Below are 18,940 nucleotides of genomic sequence, written 5' to 3'. Positions count from 1 at the left end.
AGCTCTAGAAGGGTAGAAATTATAGCAGCTGTCGCCTACCTCTTCCCAGAGGAAGCTGTCTTTTCTGCGACAGGCCATGTTGTTGACGGAGCAGCATCTGAAGACTTAGAGGAAATGTGTCACGGAGCACGTCGAAGAGGCCGGACGTAGACACAGAAATAGTCTCTGAGCTATACACTAAAGACACTGAAATAGATTCTGAGCTACATTAGAGACACTGTAATAGTCTATGAGCTAAACTACAGACACTGTCTCTGAGCTACACTTCTGACATTGTAATAGTCTATGAGCTACGCTACAGACACTCTAACAGTCTCTGAGCTACACTACAGACATTGTAATAGTCTCTGAGCCAGGCTAAACTACAGACACTGTCAGCTAAGAAGGACTATGTTATGTGACAGGCCCTAGTCGATAGATGATGTCCCAGTGTTACAAGGCCGTTTTGTTCAAGCCTTCCTCTTTATAGATGAACTCGGCCACAGACTCTGCTCTCCATTCCAAGAAGTTGTTTTCTACCAGATAACAAATGCCCTGAAAACACAAGAAGTACATGAGTTTAGAGGAAGAGAGAGCGAGAGAGAGAGAGAGAGAGAGAGAGAGAGAGAGAGAGAGAGAGAGAGAGAGAGAGAGAGGAGAGAGAGAGAGAGAGAGAGAGAGAGAGAGAGAGAGAGAGAGAGAGAGAGAGAGAATTCATATTGAAGCATACTTTATTTGGGTGAGAGGCAGAAACTAACGTGGGGCCCTTTCTGAACATCTGGCCCCCTCTAGCGTGCACGGCAATAACATGCACACGCACACACTTCCGTCAAAACAGTTCATCGTTATTAAACCCTATAAATCAGCTCATGGTTCGGGTCCCTGAACATGAATTTGGCTCTGACGATATTTTAATCAATTTTAATCATCAGTGGACACAACTCTCCCAGTGCTCCCGGTCTGTAGTCCTGTGGTTTTTAGTCCGCCTCGCGCCGCGCAGCGGGGCGCTGGTCGCCACTTCCTGGATGTCAACACGCAGCGCGCGACTCGGATCCGTCGCGTTCTCGGGCGCGCCACAGAACGAGACTCCGACAGCACGAGCACGAAGTCGAGCCGTGTCCCGCGAACTTTTACACTTTAGCGCCGCGCGTGAGGAGTTTAGGCCGACTTCGTTCTCCTCTTGAAGTGTTTGGGAAAAGTTTGGGCGATGCAAGCCATCAAGTGTGTGGTCGTGGGGGACGGGTGAGTGTGGTCCGCCTTTACTGGTCCTACTTGTCCGCCTGTACTGGTCCGCCGCGTATCGTACTGGTGTTCACCTCGTACTGATGTTGACTTCGTACTGGCCTTACTGGTGTTCACTTCGTACTTATGTTCACTTCCTACTGGTTTCATTAGGGAAGTCGAGTTCTGGGTTTAAAACTTTAAGACCTGTTGAGAGGAAGGGTGCCATGGTGCTCTAGTGAGTCTCTCCTGGTCTTGGGTCTCTCCTGGTCTAACGTGTGGTCTGGTGTGTCTCTCCTGGTCTAACATGTGTCTCTCCTGGTCTTACGTGTGGTCTGGTGTGTCTCTCCTGGTCTAACATGTGTCTCTCCTGGTCTTACTTGTGGTCTGGTGTGTCTCTCCTGGTCTAACGTGTGTCTCTCCTGGTCTTACGTGTGGTCTGGTGTGTCTCTCCTGGTCTAATTGTGGTCTGGTGAGAACGTGTGGTCTTGTATCTGGTCCATTACCTGGTGGAAAGAGGAGCTCCTGGTCTGGTTCCTCAGACAGGTTCTGCTCAAAGGCTCTGAAATAGCTTCACTGTGTAGAGAAAGATAATCCTACCTTATAGAGTTCAACACAGTCACACTTCAGGGAGACAGAGGGACCGAATGCTGCACTAAAGTTCAATATTTCAAACAAAATGGATGCTTATCAGTTCTAATGAGGAAGTGACTGAGTGGGTAAGGTTGGCTCTGGGCTGATGACTACTCTGAGTTCTGCTCTCTAGCTAAACGTCTTCATTGCAATGCATGGAGGTAGAGGACTGGCCTTCTCTTCCCCATTTGAAATGACTAAACCACTTCCCGTGCTGGGCTGAGGCCCCAGTTCCTCTTTCGGTCCCTCTCGCTCGAGTCCTCGTCTGCTTCGAGCTGCAGGACTTCGTCCTCGGCAGGCGGGGGTTTGGCGCGGAGTGGCCGCCCTCTGACACCGTAGGAGGCCTTCTGCTACCTGCCGTTGGCCTTGAAGTAACAGTCATTAACTTGCGTTAGTCACAGGTAACTTGAAATCGCTCTGCGCACCACGTCCTGTTCAGGCTGGTCGATTCTCCGGGGTTTGGTGAGCCTGGTTCTTGCCCAGGCGTAGTGAGACACCAGTCTGTGTGTTTATGGCGGCAGTGGTTTGGAGGTTTGAGCGGGTTGACTGTTAACCGGAAGGTTGCTGGTTCGCTCCCCGGCTCCACTAGTGCCGAGGTGCCCCTGAGCGAGAGAGCTCACCCTGACTGCTCTGGGCCGAGAGGTGAGGCATCTGTATGAGCTCTAGGAAGGAGCCATGATGGTAACCCGCCATGACTCAGAGGAGCCTGGACCTCCTTCCCTTTCCTTGTGTGCAGGTTATTCTCTGAATACGGTTAGTTATTTGGGTGCTTTGTACGGTGACCATGGGTTCATGTTGCTGGGTTAGATGGACTGGATTCCATGTGTGCTTTTATTCTATGTAGGTTTCTTAAACCCAAAGCAGCTACATCATGTAACATTTTCTTTCAGCATTTTCTGCTGATGACTACATATGTTTTTGTGTCTACTTTGTTACAATGTGATCTGTGACATGCAGTTTTACAAACTGACTTATAAATGTCATATGCAGGGCTGCAACTAACAATACTTTTTAGTCTATTCAAATCTTTTAGTCTATGAATTGAAATTTCATCACAACTGAACAGAGTTACTGTTAGAGTCGGTAGAGCTGTGGTCCTGATGGCTCGACACGTCCTGGGAAGGCTCTAGCTCAGGGAACGAGGAGGAGGAGGAGGAGGAGGAGGGATGCCAGCCACACACCACCGTTTAATAACTGGATTCATGCTGACAGAATGTTTTAACAGATTGTTTGACAAGCTGGGGTCATCCCCCGTGCATTCACACAAACACACAGACGCACACACATATAGACGCGCACATAGAAACACACACATGGACACCCGTGCACACACATGCACGCGCGCACATTTAGACAAACGCACACACATGGACACGCACACCATCCCCATCCCAAAGGTAAACTGCAGCATCACATACTCAACAACACACGCATACATCCATGCATATTTACGAACACGCGCATGAGTCACACGCCGTCTGCGCACGGCCCCTGTGGTGAACCCACTCTCCCTAACGGCCACCCGTGGTATCCATCTTGAGGAGGATGCATGCACAGCAAAGTTGCAGTGAGGGCAGAGCAGATTTCCCCCCAGCACAGGCTGCTGATGAAGGGTCTGGGTCTGGGTGTGTGTGTGTGTGTGTGTGTGTGTGTGTGTGTCGGTTAGCATGTGGCTGTGGGGTTCTTGGTGTGTGTCTGCTCCTCATTCTGCTTTGCTGTAGACCTTTTCATCTACACGGACAGATGCTCACAAAGATATCTATACATGACAGGAACGTGTTCAGAACGTATTGACTGTCCTTCTTCACTATGTTGTATTTAGTTAAGATCCACATTCTCCACCTGATGTTACTTTACCATCCGTCTACACGTGTTATACATGTCACAAAAGATGGTTCTAAGCCTACATCGCTAGCCATACAAGTATACATTCAGTAAGCATGCACACTGCAGTGACAAAACGTGTTTAAACAGTACAGTGCTCCCGACAATCTGAGGCAGCCGTCTTCATTTCGAACGATTTAACGTGTCTCTTCACTTTTCACCGATGGTTGTGTGTTTGGTGAACCTGTCCTGGTCTACAGAGAGGCGACCTGAGTTCAGCTGCTCCATAGACCAACGTTCTCCTAGGGAACACCGTTCTCCTAGTGAACACGGTTCTCCTAGCGAACACGGTTCTCCTAGCGAACACGGTTCTCCTAGTGAACACGGTTCTCCTAGGGAACACCGGTTCTCCTAGTGAACACGGTTCTCCTAGCGATCACCGTTCTCCTAGCGAACACGGTTCTCCTAGGGAACACGGTTCTCCTAGGGAACACGGTTCTCCTAGTGAACACGGTTCTCCTAGTGAACACGGTTCTCCTAGTGAACACGGTTCTCCTAGGGAACACGGTTCTCCTAGGGAACACCGGTCTCCTAGTGAACACCGGTCTCCTAGTGAACACGGTTCTCCTAGGGAACACGGTTCTCCTAGGGAACACGGTTCTCCTAGGGAACACGGTTCTCCTAGGGAACACGGTTCTCCTAGTGAACACGGTTCTCCTAGGGAACACGGTTCTCCTAGGGAACACGGTTCTCCTAGGGAACACCGGTCTTCTAGTGAACACGGTTCTCCTAGGGAACACGGTTCTCCTAGGGAACATGCCCGGGGCGTCCTTTCTCGCTCGCCCGCGCCCAGAAAGCGTCAGAACAGGCGAGGAGACGTGGAGGCAGGGGAGACATTCCTCCTCCTGCCTGAACACGCTCCGCTCTGGAAGGCCTCCGCAGAGTTCAGCTCTCTGCAGGAACACAGATCCACTCGGGACGGTCACCGTGAGGGACCCCAAGGTTCCTTGGGACGCAACGTGAGGAACCCCACTGTTCCTTATGAGGAACCCCACTGTTCCTTATGAAGAGACATGAGGAACCTCAGTGTTCCTTATGAGGAACCCCACTGTTCCTTATGAAGAGACATGAGGAACCCCACTGTTCCTTATGAGGAACCTGACTGTTCCTTATGAAGAGAGGAACCTGACTGTTCCTTATGAGGAACCTGACTGTTCCTTATGAAGAGACATGAGGAACCCGACAGTTCCTCATGAGGAACCAGACTGTTCCTTATGAAGAGAGGAACCTGACTGTTCCTTATTAGGAACCCGACTGTTCCTTATGAAGAGACACGAGGAACCCGACTGTTCCTCATGAGGAACCAGACGGTTCCTTGTGAAGCGATGCACAGCAGAGAGCAGCATAAGTCAGAGGAGGCTTTGATGTAGAGAGGTGTGACCTCTCTGAAGGAAGGCGTGTGCTCTCCACTTCTGAGAAGCAGGGGTTGTTTTCACATGAGGGGCTGGGGGGTGAATACAGAACAGACGGGGCAGGTTTTGGGGGAGGGGGGGGGGGGGGGGGATATTTTGAATGATGTATGGGCATTCTTGATATTTTCTGCAAAATTCTGCTGTTGCAGTTCTGTGTGTCTGTGTGTATGCCTGTGTCTGTGTCCGATGCTGATTGCCTGCTTTGTCTTTCAGAGCCGTGGGGAAGACATGTCTGCTCATCAGCTACACCACCAATGCCTTCCCTGGAGAGTACATCCCCACCGTGTGAGTGCACCTCCGTACTGCAACACACCACCATACACCATCTCTGTACTGTAACACACGATACACCATCTCTGTACTGTAACACACACCAATCACCACCTCCGTACTGTAACACACCACCATACACCACCTCCGTACTGTAACACACCACCATACACCATCTCTGTACTGTAACACACCACCAAACACCATCTCTATTGTAACAAACCATACACCACCTCTGTACTGTATCTCCGTACTGTATCTCTGTGCTGTATCTCTCACACCATTAACCTCCATAACGCGGACCCAGCGAGCAGCACAACATGGGGATCGTCTTTATTCCTTTTATAAGAACATGATTATTAGGATGTTGTAATACTGTTCTCCCTGAGTGAGGTGGATGAGGCAGCGTGCTGGTGGTATTTGGGTTGTTTCTGATCTGCCCCCTGGTGGTCAGACTGGGCCGACGCAGCCCCACTGGAACATGGATCACATCCGTGTGTCCCTCAACAGGCCACCACACAACGTACATTGTGTGTTAGGTCATCATTTATCTTTTACAAAGTAACACACAGAGAGAGGCTCCATATGTTCGCAGCCAAACCCAGCCTCCGAAGAGGATGAATAAATAAATGAATGACTAAATGAAGGATTGATTGAATGTGTTGTTGAGGTGAAGTGTTGCCGTGTGCCTCAGGTTCGATAACTACTCCGCCAACGTGATGGTGGACAGCAAGCCGGTCAACCTGGGGCTGTGGGATACGGCCGGACAGGAGGACTACGACAGGCTGCGACCGCTGTCCTACCCACAGACGGTACAAGACACGCACACGCACACACACAGACACAGACACACACGCATACAGATGCACAGCAAGAGACACAGACACGCATGCACGCCGCAAACGCATGCACACGCAAGCATAGAGCGTGTGACTTGCTCCAGCAGACGTAGACACAGACCTGCGAGGTGAACGTGGAGCCGTGGTCCGTCGGGAGGTTGCCAGATGAAGGGGCATGAACTGCTCCTCTTCAGCCCATCTAGACGGTGACATGCTCGTACTAAAGGAACCCGCATGCCTGCCCAACAATGACTTGGCTCAATTGTGGACACACACACACACACACACACACACACACACACACACACACACACACACACACACACACACACACACACACACACACGGAAGCTAATGCACACACACGATTATGTTGTATCTGTTGCGCCTTGCTTTTAGATTTTTCACAATAGAAACTGAATTCAAATGCCTTTCTGTTGCGGGGGACGGGCCTGTGTTTGGTGTCCGTTATCGACCCGGCTCTTATTTCAACAGCCGAGCATTTTGAAGGATGTGAAGCGACCCCCTCAGCCAACGCCCACCGCCGCATGGCGGCGGTGGGCGTTGGCTCTACACGTGGCTGAGTGGTTATTTAGCGTGTGGTGATGAGGTGTAGCACCTCGCCCCCCCCCCCCGCCAAGCTGACACGGCGCTGAGAACAGGAAGCAGTATGAATATAAAGCAGCCCTTATGGTGCTCTCTGTATCTCCAGGTGGAGGTCCTCATGTTCCCTACTCCTCCTCCCTAATGCTGCTGCTTCCTCATGATTCATTATTAATGAGGCACAACGTGTGTGTGTGTGTGTGTGTGTGTGTGTGTGTGTGTGTGTGTGTGTGTGTGTGTGTGTGTGTGTGTGTGTGTGTGTGTGTGTGTGTGTGTGTTGCCCCCCCCCCCCCCCTCCAGGATGTGTTCCTCATCTGCTTCTCTCTCGTGAGCCCCGCCTCCTTTGAGAACGTCAGAGCAAAGGTGAGCCCGCACACACATGGACTGTCACGCACACGTGCACTCTCACATGCATTCTCCATACATGCATACTCTCATACAGATATGCACTCTCACACACACACACACACGCATGCACCCACTCTCTCACAGACGCACACTCACCTGTACACTCACACTCTGGAGCGTCCCGGTCATTTATTTTCCGTTCCCAGTGATCCTTTTACCGGAGCAATGGCTTCGATCCCGCCGCCGTCATCAGAGGGTGAACTGTAGTCCATCTGCTATGAGCTCTGAGATGATCTGTTTAAAGCTGACGGCCTCCGTTATGAGCCACTCTGAGCTTAAGACTCCTGCAGGCTTATTCAGACTAATCAGGGGCTCCCCTCCCCCCCCCCCCGCCCTTCTCGATGGTTGAAGTAATGCCGAGTGTGTTGTTGGCAAACCGCTGTCATCACGGTCGTCTGACCCTGGCCACCTGAAGCCGCCAGACCGGACGCACTGCCCGTTGCTTCTGGTCGGTCGGAGCTCCGCCCGCTAGCCAGTTCCCGCTCCATTCTCTCCTCCCACTGGAGCGATCCCAAACACGTCCCGGTGGTTCGGAGGGTAAATACCATCGTTATGACGCCAGCCGTCGTGTGGCTCGTCCAGCCGGCGGCGAGGTCAGAGGTCAGCCATGGGGTCGGCCGCCAGGCGAGGCAGACGTCCGAGTGTGGACGGACAAGGTGCTTGGGACCGAGGGGCGGGCGGTGGTCGGGTCACGGCTGTGGAGCCCACCAGCCCCGTCCCGCCCACAGCCACACCGGCCCCGATGCGTGTTTCCCGTCACCGTGGTCGACGTGGCGACCGTGGTACCTTGGTCCCCATGGTGACCGTGGTCGACGTGGCGACCTTGGTGCAGTGTTCACCTGGTCACCGTGGTGATCGTGGTACCATGGTGACCGTGGTTACTGGTCCCCCTGGTGACCGTGGCCCCCTGTGCCCCGTGTTCTCCGTGGTTACAGTGGTTACCGGGGCTTCCAAACAGCTGTTGCATCACTGCTTCGCCGTGGGGACGGGCCGCAGCACGTCTGCATTCTTTGTTGTTCCTGAGAGGGGGCGGGGCCTCCGAGAGGGGGAGGAGCCTCTGTTTGGACGCACCCTGGCACCCTGCCTGAGGGAGGGAGCATTGTGATCAGATGAACCGCTCCCCAGGGGTCGGAGCTCTGAATGGGTCTCTGGTCCACACCAGACGCCCTCGCACTCCTCAATGGAGCCGAGTCCTTTCCCTCCTCTCTCCTTCTGTCCTCTTTGTGTTCCCTTCCTTGATGTGCCATCCTGTGTGTCATCACACGCAGCTCACACCGAGAGGCGGATCAGAGCGGGCTCTACTTTATCACTCTGAGGTCTCACCCCAGGAGAACGTTGAGATGGTGGGTACTCTTTAGTACAGGACTCAGTCCGCACTACGCCCTGGTGCCTGCGGGGGCAGCAGTGAGTCGGTATTTATACCCTCAGACACCGACTGATGAACACAGAGCCTGTCCCTCAGAGAACCATCCCAGCCTTCAGGGTCTGTGGAGAGAGTCCTCTCCACGGCAACGCACTGTGAGCCCGCTCAGACCTGGAGAACGTTCCTCTGAGCCCGCTCAGACCCGGAGAACGTTCCTCTGAGCCTGCTCAGACCCGGAGAACGTTCCTCTGAGACCGCTCAGACCCGGAGAACGTTCCTCATCTCCTCCTCCCTTCATCAGGGTGTAGAGGGAGGGCTGAATGCAGATCAGTTTGTCCCCGGGGTGTTTCCGCGGCTCCGATGCAGAGCTGTGACGTTGGACACGTGGGTAGACGACATGCATGTGCTGAAGAAAGGGCTTTCCGTCTCCCTGAGACTTTGACTCTGACGTCGGCAGTGTGGTGGAAACCCGGCTTCTCGGTTCGTTTATCTGTTGTTCTCCCTCTGACTCGGGTCTCCACGACCGAGTCGAATGCGCTCGCTGACTCCGTTACATCTAACAAATGGAAAGTGACAACGGATCACAGTTCAGCCAAGCAGCGCCATGACAACCGGTCACAGCGGACAGACTGGGGATGGAGACGGAGGACGGAGAGACGTCAGCGGGTGGAGGGCTCCAGCATGAGGCCTATATTTACGAGCCTCGTAGCCTTGAACCAGTGCTACGGCCTAACGAGCAGCTTATTAGTGTCTATACCCCTCATCGGTGACCTTTGGGCAAATATTGTTTTATTGAATTATTGCGTTTTATATTCACTCGGCATCGCAGTGATGTGACGTGGTTGAACTTAATGATGAGGTCGTCTGGTCGGGGGGGGGTCGGACGACCCCCTATATTGGCTCACTAACTTATTGGAACGAGGCTGGAGGAAGCTTCACTCCTTTCTAGCACCGTGTTTTGAAGAAGCAACGTTGACGGCCTCCTCATGTGATCACAGCAAAACTTATCTGAGTGTGCGTCTGTGTCTGTTTGTCTGCCTCTACGTGTGTGTGTGTGTGTGTTTATCTGTGAGTATTTCTTTGCCATGTATATGCATCTGTGCATGTGGGTGTGTTCCAGTATGTATCCAGATGTGTGTTAACCTCCTTGTGTTATATCCAGATGTGTGTGTTAACCTCAGTGTGCTGTATCCAGATGTTTGTACTAACCTGTGTGTGCTCTTCAGTGGTACCCGGAGGTCTGTGTGTGTATCCAGATGTGTGCACTGACCTGTGTGCGCTCCTCAGTGGTACCCAGAGGTCTGTGTGTGTATCCAGATGTGTGCACTAACGTGTGTGCGCTCCTCAGTGGTACCCAGAGGTGCGGCACCACTGCCCCTCTACCCCCATCATCCTGGTGGGCACCAAGCTGGATCTGCGGGACGAGAAGGAGACCATCGAGAAGCTGAAGGAGAAGAAGCTGGCCCCCATCACCTACCCCCAGGGCCTGGCTCTGGCCAAGGAGATCGGTGAGACCCCCCCCGCTGGCTCCTGATCTCTCTCTCTCTCTCTCTGTGTGTGTGTGTGTGTGTGTGTGTGTGTGTGTGTGTGTGTGTGTGTGTGTGTGTGTGTGTGTGTGTGTGTGTGTGTGTGTGTGTGTGTGTGTGTGTGTGTGTGGAAAAAAACCTCCTTTTGAACTCTCGTGAACACCTGAGATGGGTCTTGTCATTGTGTGTGTTTCTAGATGTTTGTGTTATTCTCAGTGTGTGTGTCTCTCTGCCAGCATGTATCCAGATGTGCGTTAACCTCAGTGTGGGGTATCCAGATGTTTGTGATCACCTCCGTGTGATGTATCGAGATGTGTGTGTGTGTGTGGAGCGCTGTACCTGGAGAGCTCCGCGCTGACCCATATGCGTGTGTTAACCTCAGTGTGTGTGTGTGTTAACCTCAGTGTGTGTGTGTGTGTGTTAACCTCAGTGTGTGTGTGTGTGCTAACCTCAGTGTGTGTGTGTGTGTTAACCTCAGTGTGTGTGTGTGTGTTAACCTCAGTGTGTGTGTGTGTGCTAACCTCAGTGTGTGTGTGTGTGTTAACCTCAGTGTGTGTGTGTGTGTTAACCTCAGTGTGTGTGTGTGTGTTAACCTCAGTGTGTGTGTGTGTGTGTGCCCCCCCCCCCCCCCCCCAGACTCGGTGAAGTACCTGGAGTGCTCCGCGCTGACCCAGCGGGGTCTGAAGACGGTGTTCGACGAGGCTATCCGCGCGGTGCTCTGCCCCCAGCCCACCAAGCCCAAGAAGAGGGGCTGCCAGCTGCTCTAAGAACCCCCCCCCCCCCCCCCCTCCACAGCTGGGCTCAGGGACCACCACACTGGCTTACCACCCGAGAACATAGTATATAGTATATTTACCCGCAGATTAACAGCAGTGCTAGGCGACATCATACCCATCATCACACCCTCATACCCTTACCCTCTCACGGTCATGGAGACTGAGGCCCAATCCCATTTCTACCCCGTACCCTTACCCCTCCCCCCTTCCCTTTACCCCTTCAAAACAAGGGGGAGGGGTAAGTGGTAGAAATGGGATTGGGCCTGAGTCTAGATACTGACTCATCATTTGGCCGTCTGACTGTCAGAGATACGATGGCAGGTAACATCTGATTAGTTCAATGATTAACTCTATAGATTAACTATAGATCTATATTGACGTCGCCACATTCTGTGAGTACTGATTGGTTGCCTAGCTCTGTTGTTAAGGGATTTAGTATCAGGGAGTCGTGCATATTATTATTGTCGATCATACTTAGGGATCATTTAGGCAACACTGTATTCAGACGGCAGTAAACCAGATCAAACGGTTGAACCAGATCAAACGGTTAAACCGGTTCAAAGGTTCAAGTGCACACGCGCGTGCATGTGCACTTGAGTATTTTCTGTATTTTGAAGGTAAAAGCCGCACTTGGTGTTTAACAAGAACTCGTGCCGCTGCCCATAAACAATATCTTAAGGTATTTATTCCCCAGGAGAGACGAACAAACGATAGCTTTAGGATGAGCTGTTCGACGTGACCCCATCATGTTCTGCCATCGCCAGATTTAAAGGTCCCATGGCCTGCCACCAGGTGTGGTGGGATTAGCCGTTACAAGCTGTTTTTGGAAATCTGCCCTTTATGACATTTAGGTGGACGCCCACCTGTGATGTCGTATGGGGCAGTTTTCCAAAACGGCTTGAAACGGCTAATCCCACCACACCTGGTGGGATGCCATGGGACCTTTAAGGAAATATTAATATTTAATGGAATGAAAGTCTGTTAGATAATCCAACTGCTTTGAGATTAAAGCATTGAGCTGTAGTCTATGCGTCCTACCATCTTTAAAAATGTTTCATTAAATCAGTTATTTGGTAGTTTGTTTACATTCCTTTTTGTCTTTTCTAAACAATGAACTATTATTAAATAATTACTCCACACATTAAACTCATTATTCAATCAGTGTGAAGGTTCAGTTCTGCCGCAACGCAGTGTTTAAGGACCACTTGAAGGATTTCTTTGATTTGAGTGCTAAACATCCATTGGTCCAGAGTACTTAAGTCCCCCCCACGAGGTTAGCCCCGGTAAATCAGCAGCAGTGCCTGTTTCTCACCAGGGGGGGCGCTGTCGCGGTGGTTTGCTGTAGATCCTTTTGAGATGGATTGGGGAGATTAATGATGCGATGACTGGTCCTAGAATCGAGTGATCGAGTCTCAAATTTGTATCCAGTTCTTTACATGTGCTACTGTGTGCTCCACACAACAGCCTAAAGGTTATCTCTATCCAGGCTTTTTAAATAAGGGCAATTTATGATATTACAAGTGCACACCAATGTGCTCCTCTCTTGTATTAAGCCGGCGCGCTAACCAAAGTAAAAACCAAACACCTCTTCGAGTGAAATGAGCTGCAGGCCGTCGGAGAGCAGGTCGGGGAGAGGCGTCTGGCTCCTACAGCAGACGTCAGTGTTCAGAAAGAAACACAATCACAATCACCGTGTCGGATTATGATTGTTTTCCCCGAAGCGAGCTGAGACCATATTTCCCCTAGGACGACAATGGCAGACTAACTAGATGATGAGCTTCCAGATCTCTGGGAGGAGAGAGTGAGAGAGGAGGAGCAACTGGAGGAACCAAACCCAGATCCTCTGCACCACCATCTCAGACGCTCTAATGTTAGACGGTATGGCTCCTAAACACTGAATCTGTCTAGGCTCCTAAACACGTCCACGCTGAACCCACAGAAGTATGTCCGTATCTCTGGTATCTGTTTTAGATCAGTAGCTAAAATATTGAGAACTGCGGTTGCTGAAGTGGCTGAAACGTTCTGTAGAACGACAGAATGACGTTTTGGTGGAACCACTACGTTGGCCCCGTAGTGGTTCCACCAAACAACGAGGTACAACGAGGCCGACGGCCTCTTTCCAAGCGAATACTGGGATCGTTTGTCGATACAGAGGACCGTCAAACCCCACTGTCCCTCTGAGTGTCATCGTGTTGGAGGCAGTGGCTCAGGAGGTAGAGCGGGAAGACTGGAGTGCCGAAGTGTCCCTGAGAAAGACCCCTCCTGACTGCTCCCGACCAGCTGGCTGTCGCCCTGCGTGGTTGGCACCTCCAGTCGGTGTGTGAATGTGTGTCTGAACCGTTGTCGCTTTGGATAAAAGCGTCTCTGCAAAATCCCCTAAATGTTAATGTAAAGGTAATGTAAATGTACTGTAAAGGTACTGTAAATGCGGGCGTTGTCCCACTGGGTCGGGGTTAGTCGGTGGACCCTCTCCCAGGATGTGGACAATGCAGAGTGCTTGCAGAACGAAGGGCAGACAAAAGATGTTTCTTTGAGCCTGTGAAGGTCTTAAAAGCGGATTCCATTAGCAGGCTTGGTTGTGAACACTCTCACTCTGTCATTCTCCTCTATTTCTTTGTTGGCAGTAAATGAGAACATAACAAAACCCGATGGATTCACGGCCGTGGTTTGACAAAGCGCTGTCGTCCTCGGCTCGCAGTGAGGACAATAAAGGTTTGAATGGCTGCCAAACAAAAATCCATCCAGCGACAGATTGCCCACCGCATTAAAAATAAAAGGATGGTGTGCGGATTCTTAAGAGAGAGAGAGACAGATGATTCTGGAAGGACTTTTTAAGCTGGAAATGAAAAGCTGGGCTCTTTGGTCACCCACGTATCTCGGCGTCCCGGGACATTAGGGGGTGCCCTGGGGAGGATGAGCGGGCGAGGGCGGGGTCTGAGTCCCGTTGGCCCTCGCTGTGTTCGCTGCTCCTGGGATCGGTCAGAGACAGCGCTGATGTTTCACACTAGGGCAGCTGGATACATGTCTGTACATCATTTTAGATTTGAACATTTTCTATTGGACCGTTTAGTGTATTTTTGAAGTTACTATGTTGTCAGATAAAAGTTTTTTTTGGGGAGACATGCAGAGTAAATACGTCATGTTTTCAAACAAAAAATAATCGATATTATCGAATAATTGTGATTTCAATATTGAACAAAATAATCGTGATTATGTTTTTTTCCCCTAATCGGCAGCCCTAGTTCACACACCCAGAGAACCGCCCGCTCTGAGGACGAAGGGCCCCCCCACACCCTCAGTGAGCGGCACGGTACACATTCATCACATGGTCGCATCATGACTCACTGTGAAATAAAGCTATTCCTGTTAACGTTATGTCAGTGCCCAGATGGTCGGGGGTCGACCGGCCGGCGGGCAGTGCAGTGGAGGCACGTGGAGCGCCTTGAGGGCCCCTGAACACAGGTCCCTGGGGGGTGGAGTGGTCCTCAGGATCTCCCCACGCCTGTGGAGCCACGCAGGGGGGCCGTGAGCGTGTGCTCCATCCGTCCTTCACTGATCCAAGAGCAGCGTGTTCCCCAACGGACGGGGATACTACGGCTAAATCTAAATATACTCACACTATGTTATGATACATTCTATATGAGCAGATAGAGACGTAGATGGTTTTGATCGCAGAGAGCGAGCGGCTGAAGCCAGCTGGGTTCAAGCGGTGATCTGCCTCGGATGTTCTCCAGTTCCTCTGTTACCGAATCGATAATCCTCCTCACCAGATAACGATCCGACGTGCCCCCACGCCGTCGACGCGGGGGTCTCTCTCTCCTGACTCCTCCGTTCCACAGAGCAGGGTGGTGGGGGAGAGAACCTCACCGAGCGGGAGAGGACGGAACAGACGGAGGTGGGCGGTGTCCCGACCTTTAGCAGTTGGATGGAGGTCCCCTCCATCAGAGAGACTGGTCCAGGAGAGAGAGAGAGAGGGGGGGGAGGGGAAAGAGAGAGGGGGGGGGGGGTGTGAGAGAGAGAGAGAGAGAGAGAGAGAGAGAGAGAGGGGGGTGGGAAAGAGAGGGGGGGGTGGGAGAGAGAGAGAGAGAGAGGGGGTGTGGGAGAAAGAGAGAGAGAGGGGGGGGGGGGAGAAAGAGAGAGAGGGGGGGGAGAGAGAAAGAGGGGGGGAGAGAGAGAGGGGGGGGAGAGAGAAAGAGGGGGGGGGAGAGAGAGAGAGAGAGGGGGGGAGAGAGAGAGAGGGGGGGAAAGAGAGAGAGGGAGAGAGAGAGAGTGGGGGGGGGGGGGGGAGAGAGAGACGGTGCAGTTTGGTCCTCACAGCTACTGTCCCGCTTAGAGACAGGACTGTTTCATCTCCCTTCGGTGCCAGAGCTACCATTCAACCGCTGAATAGAGTTATATTTCATAACGTGGTTGACAGGCAAGATGGATTGCCTGAACCAATCAGGGAAAATATGCCGTGATTGGCCAGACAGGAGCTGGGAACAGATCTTCTCCTAGTGCCCATCACTCACCAGGGCCATGAGGGACTGACAGATGGACGGCCGGACACCTTGTGACACTTCACACATTGAGACACTCCTTATATGGTCTGGACAAACCCTTCTACCAGGCAGGTGCATCCAGCAGTTACCTGGAAAACCAAATATAGACATATCCCTCAGAGAGACCGGTCCAGGAGAGAGAGAGAGAGAGAGAGAGAGAGAGAGAGAGAGAGAGAGAGAGAGAGAGAGAGAGAGAGGAGAGAGAGAGAGAGAGAGAGAGAGAGAGGAGAGAGAGAGAGAGAGAGAGAGAGAGAGAGAGAGAGAGAGAGAGAGAGAGAGAGAGAGAGACAGAGACAGAGAGAGAGACAGAGACAGAGACAGAGACAGAGACAGAGACAGAGACAGAGACAGAGACAGAGACAGAGACAGAGAAACAGAGAGAGAGGGAGCGAGAGAGAGAGAGCGATGGAGCGAGAGAGAGAGGAGAGCGATAGAGCGATGGAGCGAAGGAGAGAGAGAGAGAGCTTCAATGTATGCCAACACCTCCTACTTTACTCTTCGGGCGTCTGCTAGCAGGAGACCCGTTACCTAGTTACAAGCGAGAGCCTGCACGAGGAGCCAATGTCCTGTCGCGCGCGGAGCAGAGCGCGAGCGGCGGTGCAGGTGAAGAGTCGGTACCGGGCGGGAGCGGCTCAGAGAGGCGGCTACTTACCGAATAGTCTTCAAATTTACTTTTCTATTAATAGGAGGACACGTTTCCCCGTCCGAGACTCAAAGGAACCACGTTCGATCCCGCCGTCAGACGGGTAAGTCATCAGATGTGAATATACTCACGTTAGGCGACTCGCACGCGCTGCTACGGGCTGATGTTCATTCATCCACAAAGAGCTAGTGTCCCCGTGCTGCTATACTTTTGTGTGTGTGTGTGTGTGTGTGTGTGTGTGTGTGTGTGTGTGTGTGTGTGTGTGTGTGTGTGTGTGTGTGTGTGTGTGTGTGTGTGTGTGTGTGTGTGTGTGTGTGTGTGTGTGTGTGTGTGTGCGCGCGCGCGCGCGACATGTCCGCTCTAAAGGCAGACTGTTTCACCGCGGGACGGAACGAAGCGGCGGCTCGTTGCTTAAAACCGTCGCAGCCCGGGCTGCGTCTGCGTCTGCGCGCTGCGGCGGCGAGAGCGACGTCTTCTGCGACACGTTCAGGTTGATGGAGGAGACTTAGGGGACTTACGAGGAGACATACAAGGAGACTTAGCAGACACCGTCTAATAACAATTTCTTCTGTACGAGGCTTTCCCCTGTAATGATGTTAACGATGCTGCTGAGCAGAACATTATTATTTAAATTATTTGTATATGTTTGCCATTAGAAGTAATTCTCTTCTTAAAAGAAATTATTTAAAACACACTCTCTCTCATATTTTTGAACGAACTTTTCCACCAGATTCCCAAACGCCCGTACACACACACGCAAACACGCGCACGCACACGTACACACGCACTCACACACACGCGCGAGCACACACATATACACTGCTTGAACAGAATTGTATTTAGTTAATTGTGAAACATGCCAGGCAGCGTATAAAGATGGAAAAGGCGATCGAATGCCACAAATTCAAAATTGACATCATAATTGACGATTTCTGGTCATCATGTTGTAAAGTCAATTTACCACATGATATATATATATATATATATGAATATATATGAATATAGGCTCTCCTGCGCAAGGCCGGATTAACCATTAGGGCAACTGGGCACTTGCCCAGGGCCCGTGACATCAAAGGGGCCCTTGACAACGTTTTTTTTTTTTTTTTTCAAAGTGCAAACATACATCTACAGACACCACATAACACGACAAAACCCAGATACGTGCGACAGACATGTAACATATACCAAAACATAAAGAATTATACGGGGACAAGGACAGATTACGAGAGGGTTTGGGGAGGTGTTTGTGAGAGGGAGAGAGTGAGTGGGTGTGTGTGTGTGTGTGTGTGTGTGTGTGTGTGTGTGTGTGTGTGTGTGTGTGTGTGTGTGTGTGTGTGTGTGTGTGTGTGTGTGTGTGTGTGTGTGTGTGTGTGTGTGTGTGTGTGTGTGTGTGTGTGTGTGTGTGTGTGTGTGTGTGTGTGTGTATTGTAAGGTCCATTTGTTTAAATAAAATAATAAGGATATATAGTAGTGAAGTAATCAACATCAAATGTTGAATTGTGATACAATAAACATGATCTTGACTTTGAAATTACATGAAAGTGTAGCCAATGGTTTATTTTTACTAAAAACACACTAATTGCCTGCTTCATGGCTGGTGATAATTTCACATTTTTGCATTTTTAAAATGTTCTATGGTTTTAAGTTAAGGCCTACCTAGCTGTTTGCTGTCAAGACAATTGAAACATTCAATAAGTACTCATCAAGCCACCAAGTTCTGATGATAGCGACTTTACGATTGTTTGGCGGCGGCGGGGGGCGGGGGGGGGGGGGGGGGCCTTGAGCCTTGTTGCCCAGGGCACAGAAAATTGTTAATCCGGCCCTGCTCCTGCTGCGGCGTTAGTTGGTTTTCTTCTCTCTGGGCTTTTTGCAAAAGTGCGCTGCTGAAAAGCACACAATCAGAGATAATCAGAAGATAGGTCTTATTGTGTCCGTGACAATGGTGGCGGAGTGGACCTATTGGGGTGGAGGGGGCCCGGGGCGGGGGGGGGGGGGGACACAGACACTCCCTGAGGCCCCGTCCACACGAAGCCGAAACGGCTTCAGACCCACAGAAGCTCCACAATCCAATTTCCTCCCCTGGCCTCCTCCACACACGAGTGCACTCGGAGCACTCTGAGGCGGCCGCGCGGACCGTCTGGGCTCCGCGTTTGATCTCCACGCTCTCTAATCTGAATGAGTCATCACAAGCCTCTCCTCTCCGGTGGAGACGTGACCGTAAGACACGGCGAGAGGCACATTTCTACAAACACATTGTTTGTAGAGAAAACACTTTAAGACTGAAGTCTGTCTCTCCGTCCATAGCTGTCTCACTGATGCATGCAGAGACAGGTACACTCACCCCCTACCCCCCCCCCCCCCCCCCCCCCCGTCCTATCACCCTCCCCCCCGCCTTCATCTCACTCCCAGCGCCTTGATGCAGCTGCTTGGGTTTGGAGAAACGTTGAAGTTGGAGGATATGAGGGATCATTGATGTATGAGATGAGGTGCCGTCAGGTGGATTTACTCACACACAAACACACACGTGCGTATACACTCCATACATGGTTGCACAGACGGACACACACGCACACACACACACACGCACACACACACACACACACACACACACACACATACACACACACACACACACACACACACACACACACACACACACACACACACACACACACACACACACACACACACACACACACACACACACACACACACACACTCACTTACTCACACACACTCACACACACAGAGCCAGAAACACCAAGGCATTGTACTAGAAATACGATGAGGAATGTAACTAAAATGCGTGTTCACAACAACAAGTTACGCGATGTTGACATTT

General features: G+C 51.4%; 2 protein-coding genes and 1 long non-coding RNA gene across 5 annotated transcripts in view; all 3 read left to right on the top strand.

Moving 5' to 3' along the window:
* Window positions 1–929: 929 nt before the first annotated feature.
* Window positions 930–12,053, top strand: rac2 (Rac family small GTPase 2). 3 transcript variants are annotated; one of them, XM_060071641.1, is made up of 6 exons: window positions 930–1,221; window positions 5,343–5,414; window positions 6,094–6,211; window positions 7,142–7,204; window positions 9,961–10,123; window positions 10,774–12,053. In XM_060071641.1, exons 1-6 carry the CDS (start codon window positions 1,187–1,189, stop codon window positions 10,983–10,985), a joined length of 663 nt encoding a protein of 220 aa, XP_059927624.1. In that variant the 5' UTR covers window positions 930–1,186; the 3' UTR covers window positions 10,986–12,053. The 3 variants fall into 3 exon arrangements, with proteins under 3 accessions (XP_059927624.1, XP_059927610.1, XP_059927618.1); XM_060071627.1 differs by having other exon boundaries at window positions 933–1,221; window positions 9,900–10,120; window positions 10,775–12,053; XM_060071635.1 differs by having other exon boundaries at window positions 967–1,221; window positions 9,961–10,120; window positions 10,775–12,053.
* LOC132472433 (uncharacterized) lies at window positions 7,215–9,003 on the top strand. Its single transcript, XR_009529074.1, has 2 exons — window positions 7,215–7,777; window positions 7,843–9,003. It is a non-coding gene; the product is annotated as an uncharacterized LOC132472433 (long non-coding RNA).
* A 3,634-nt stretch (window positions 12,054–15,687) lies between the features above and the next one.
* sstr3 (somatostatin receptor 3) overlaps window positions 15,688–18,940 on the top strand; it is a 12,781-nt gene continuing 9,528 nt past the window's right edge. The window contains exon 1 of the mRNA XM_060071290.1: window positions 15,688–16,201. The gene's annotated coding sequence lies outside the window, so the exon portion shown is untranslated. The remainder of the gene's footprint in view (window positions 16,202–18,940) is intronic.

Source organism: Gadus macrocephalus, chromosome 2 (assembly GCF_031168955.1).
Source record: "Gadus macrocephalus chromosome 2, ASM3116895v1".
In the NCBI taxonomy this organism is placed as follows: domain Eukaryota; kingdom Metazoa; phylum Chordata; class Actinopteri; order Gadiformes; family Gadidae; genus Gadus; species Gadus macrocephalus.
Note: the sequence above shows the minus strand (reverse complement) of the source record. Positions and strands in the feature narration are given on the sequence as shown.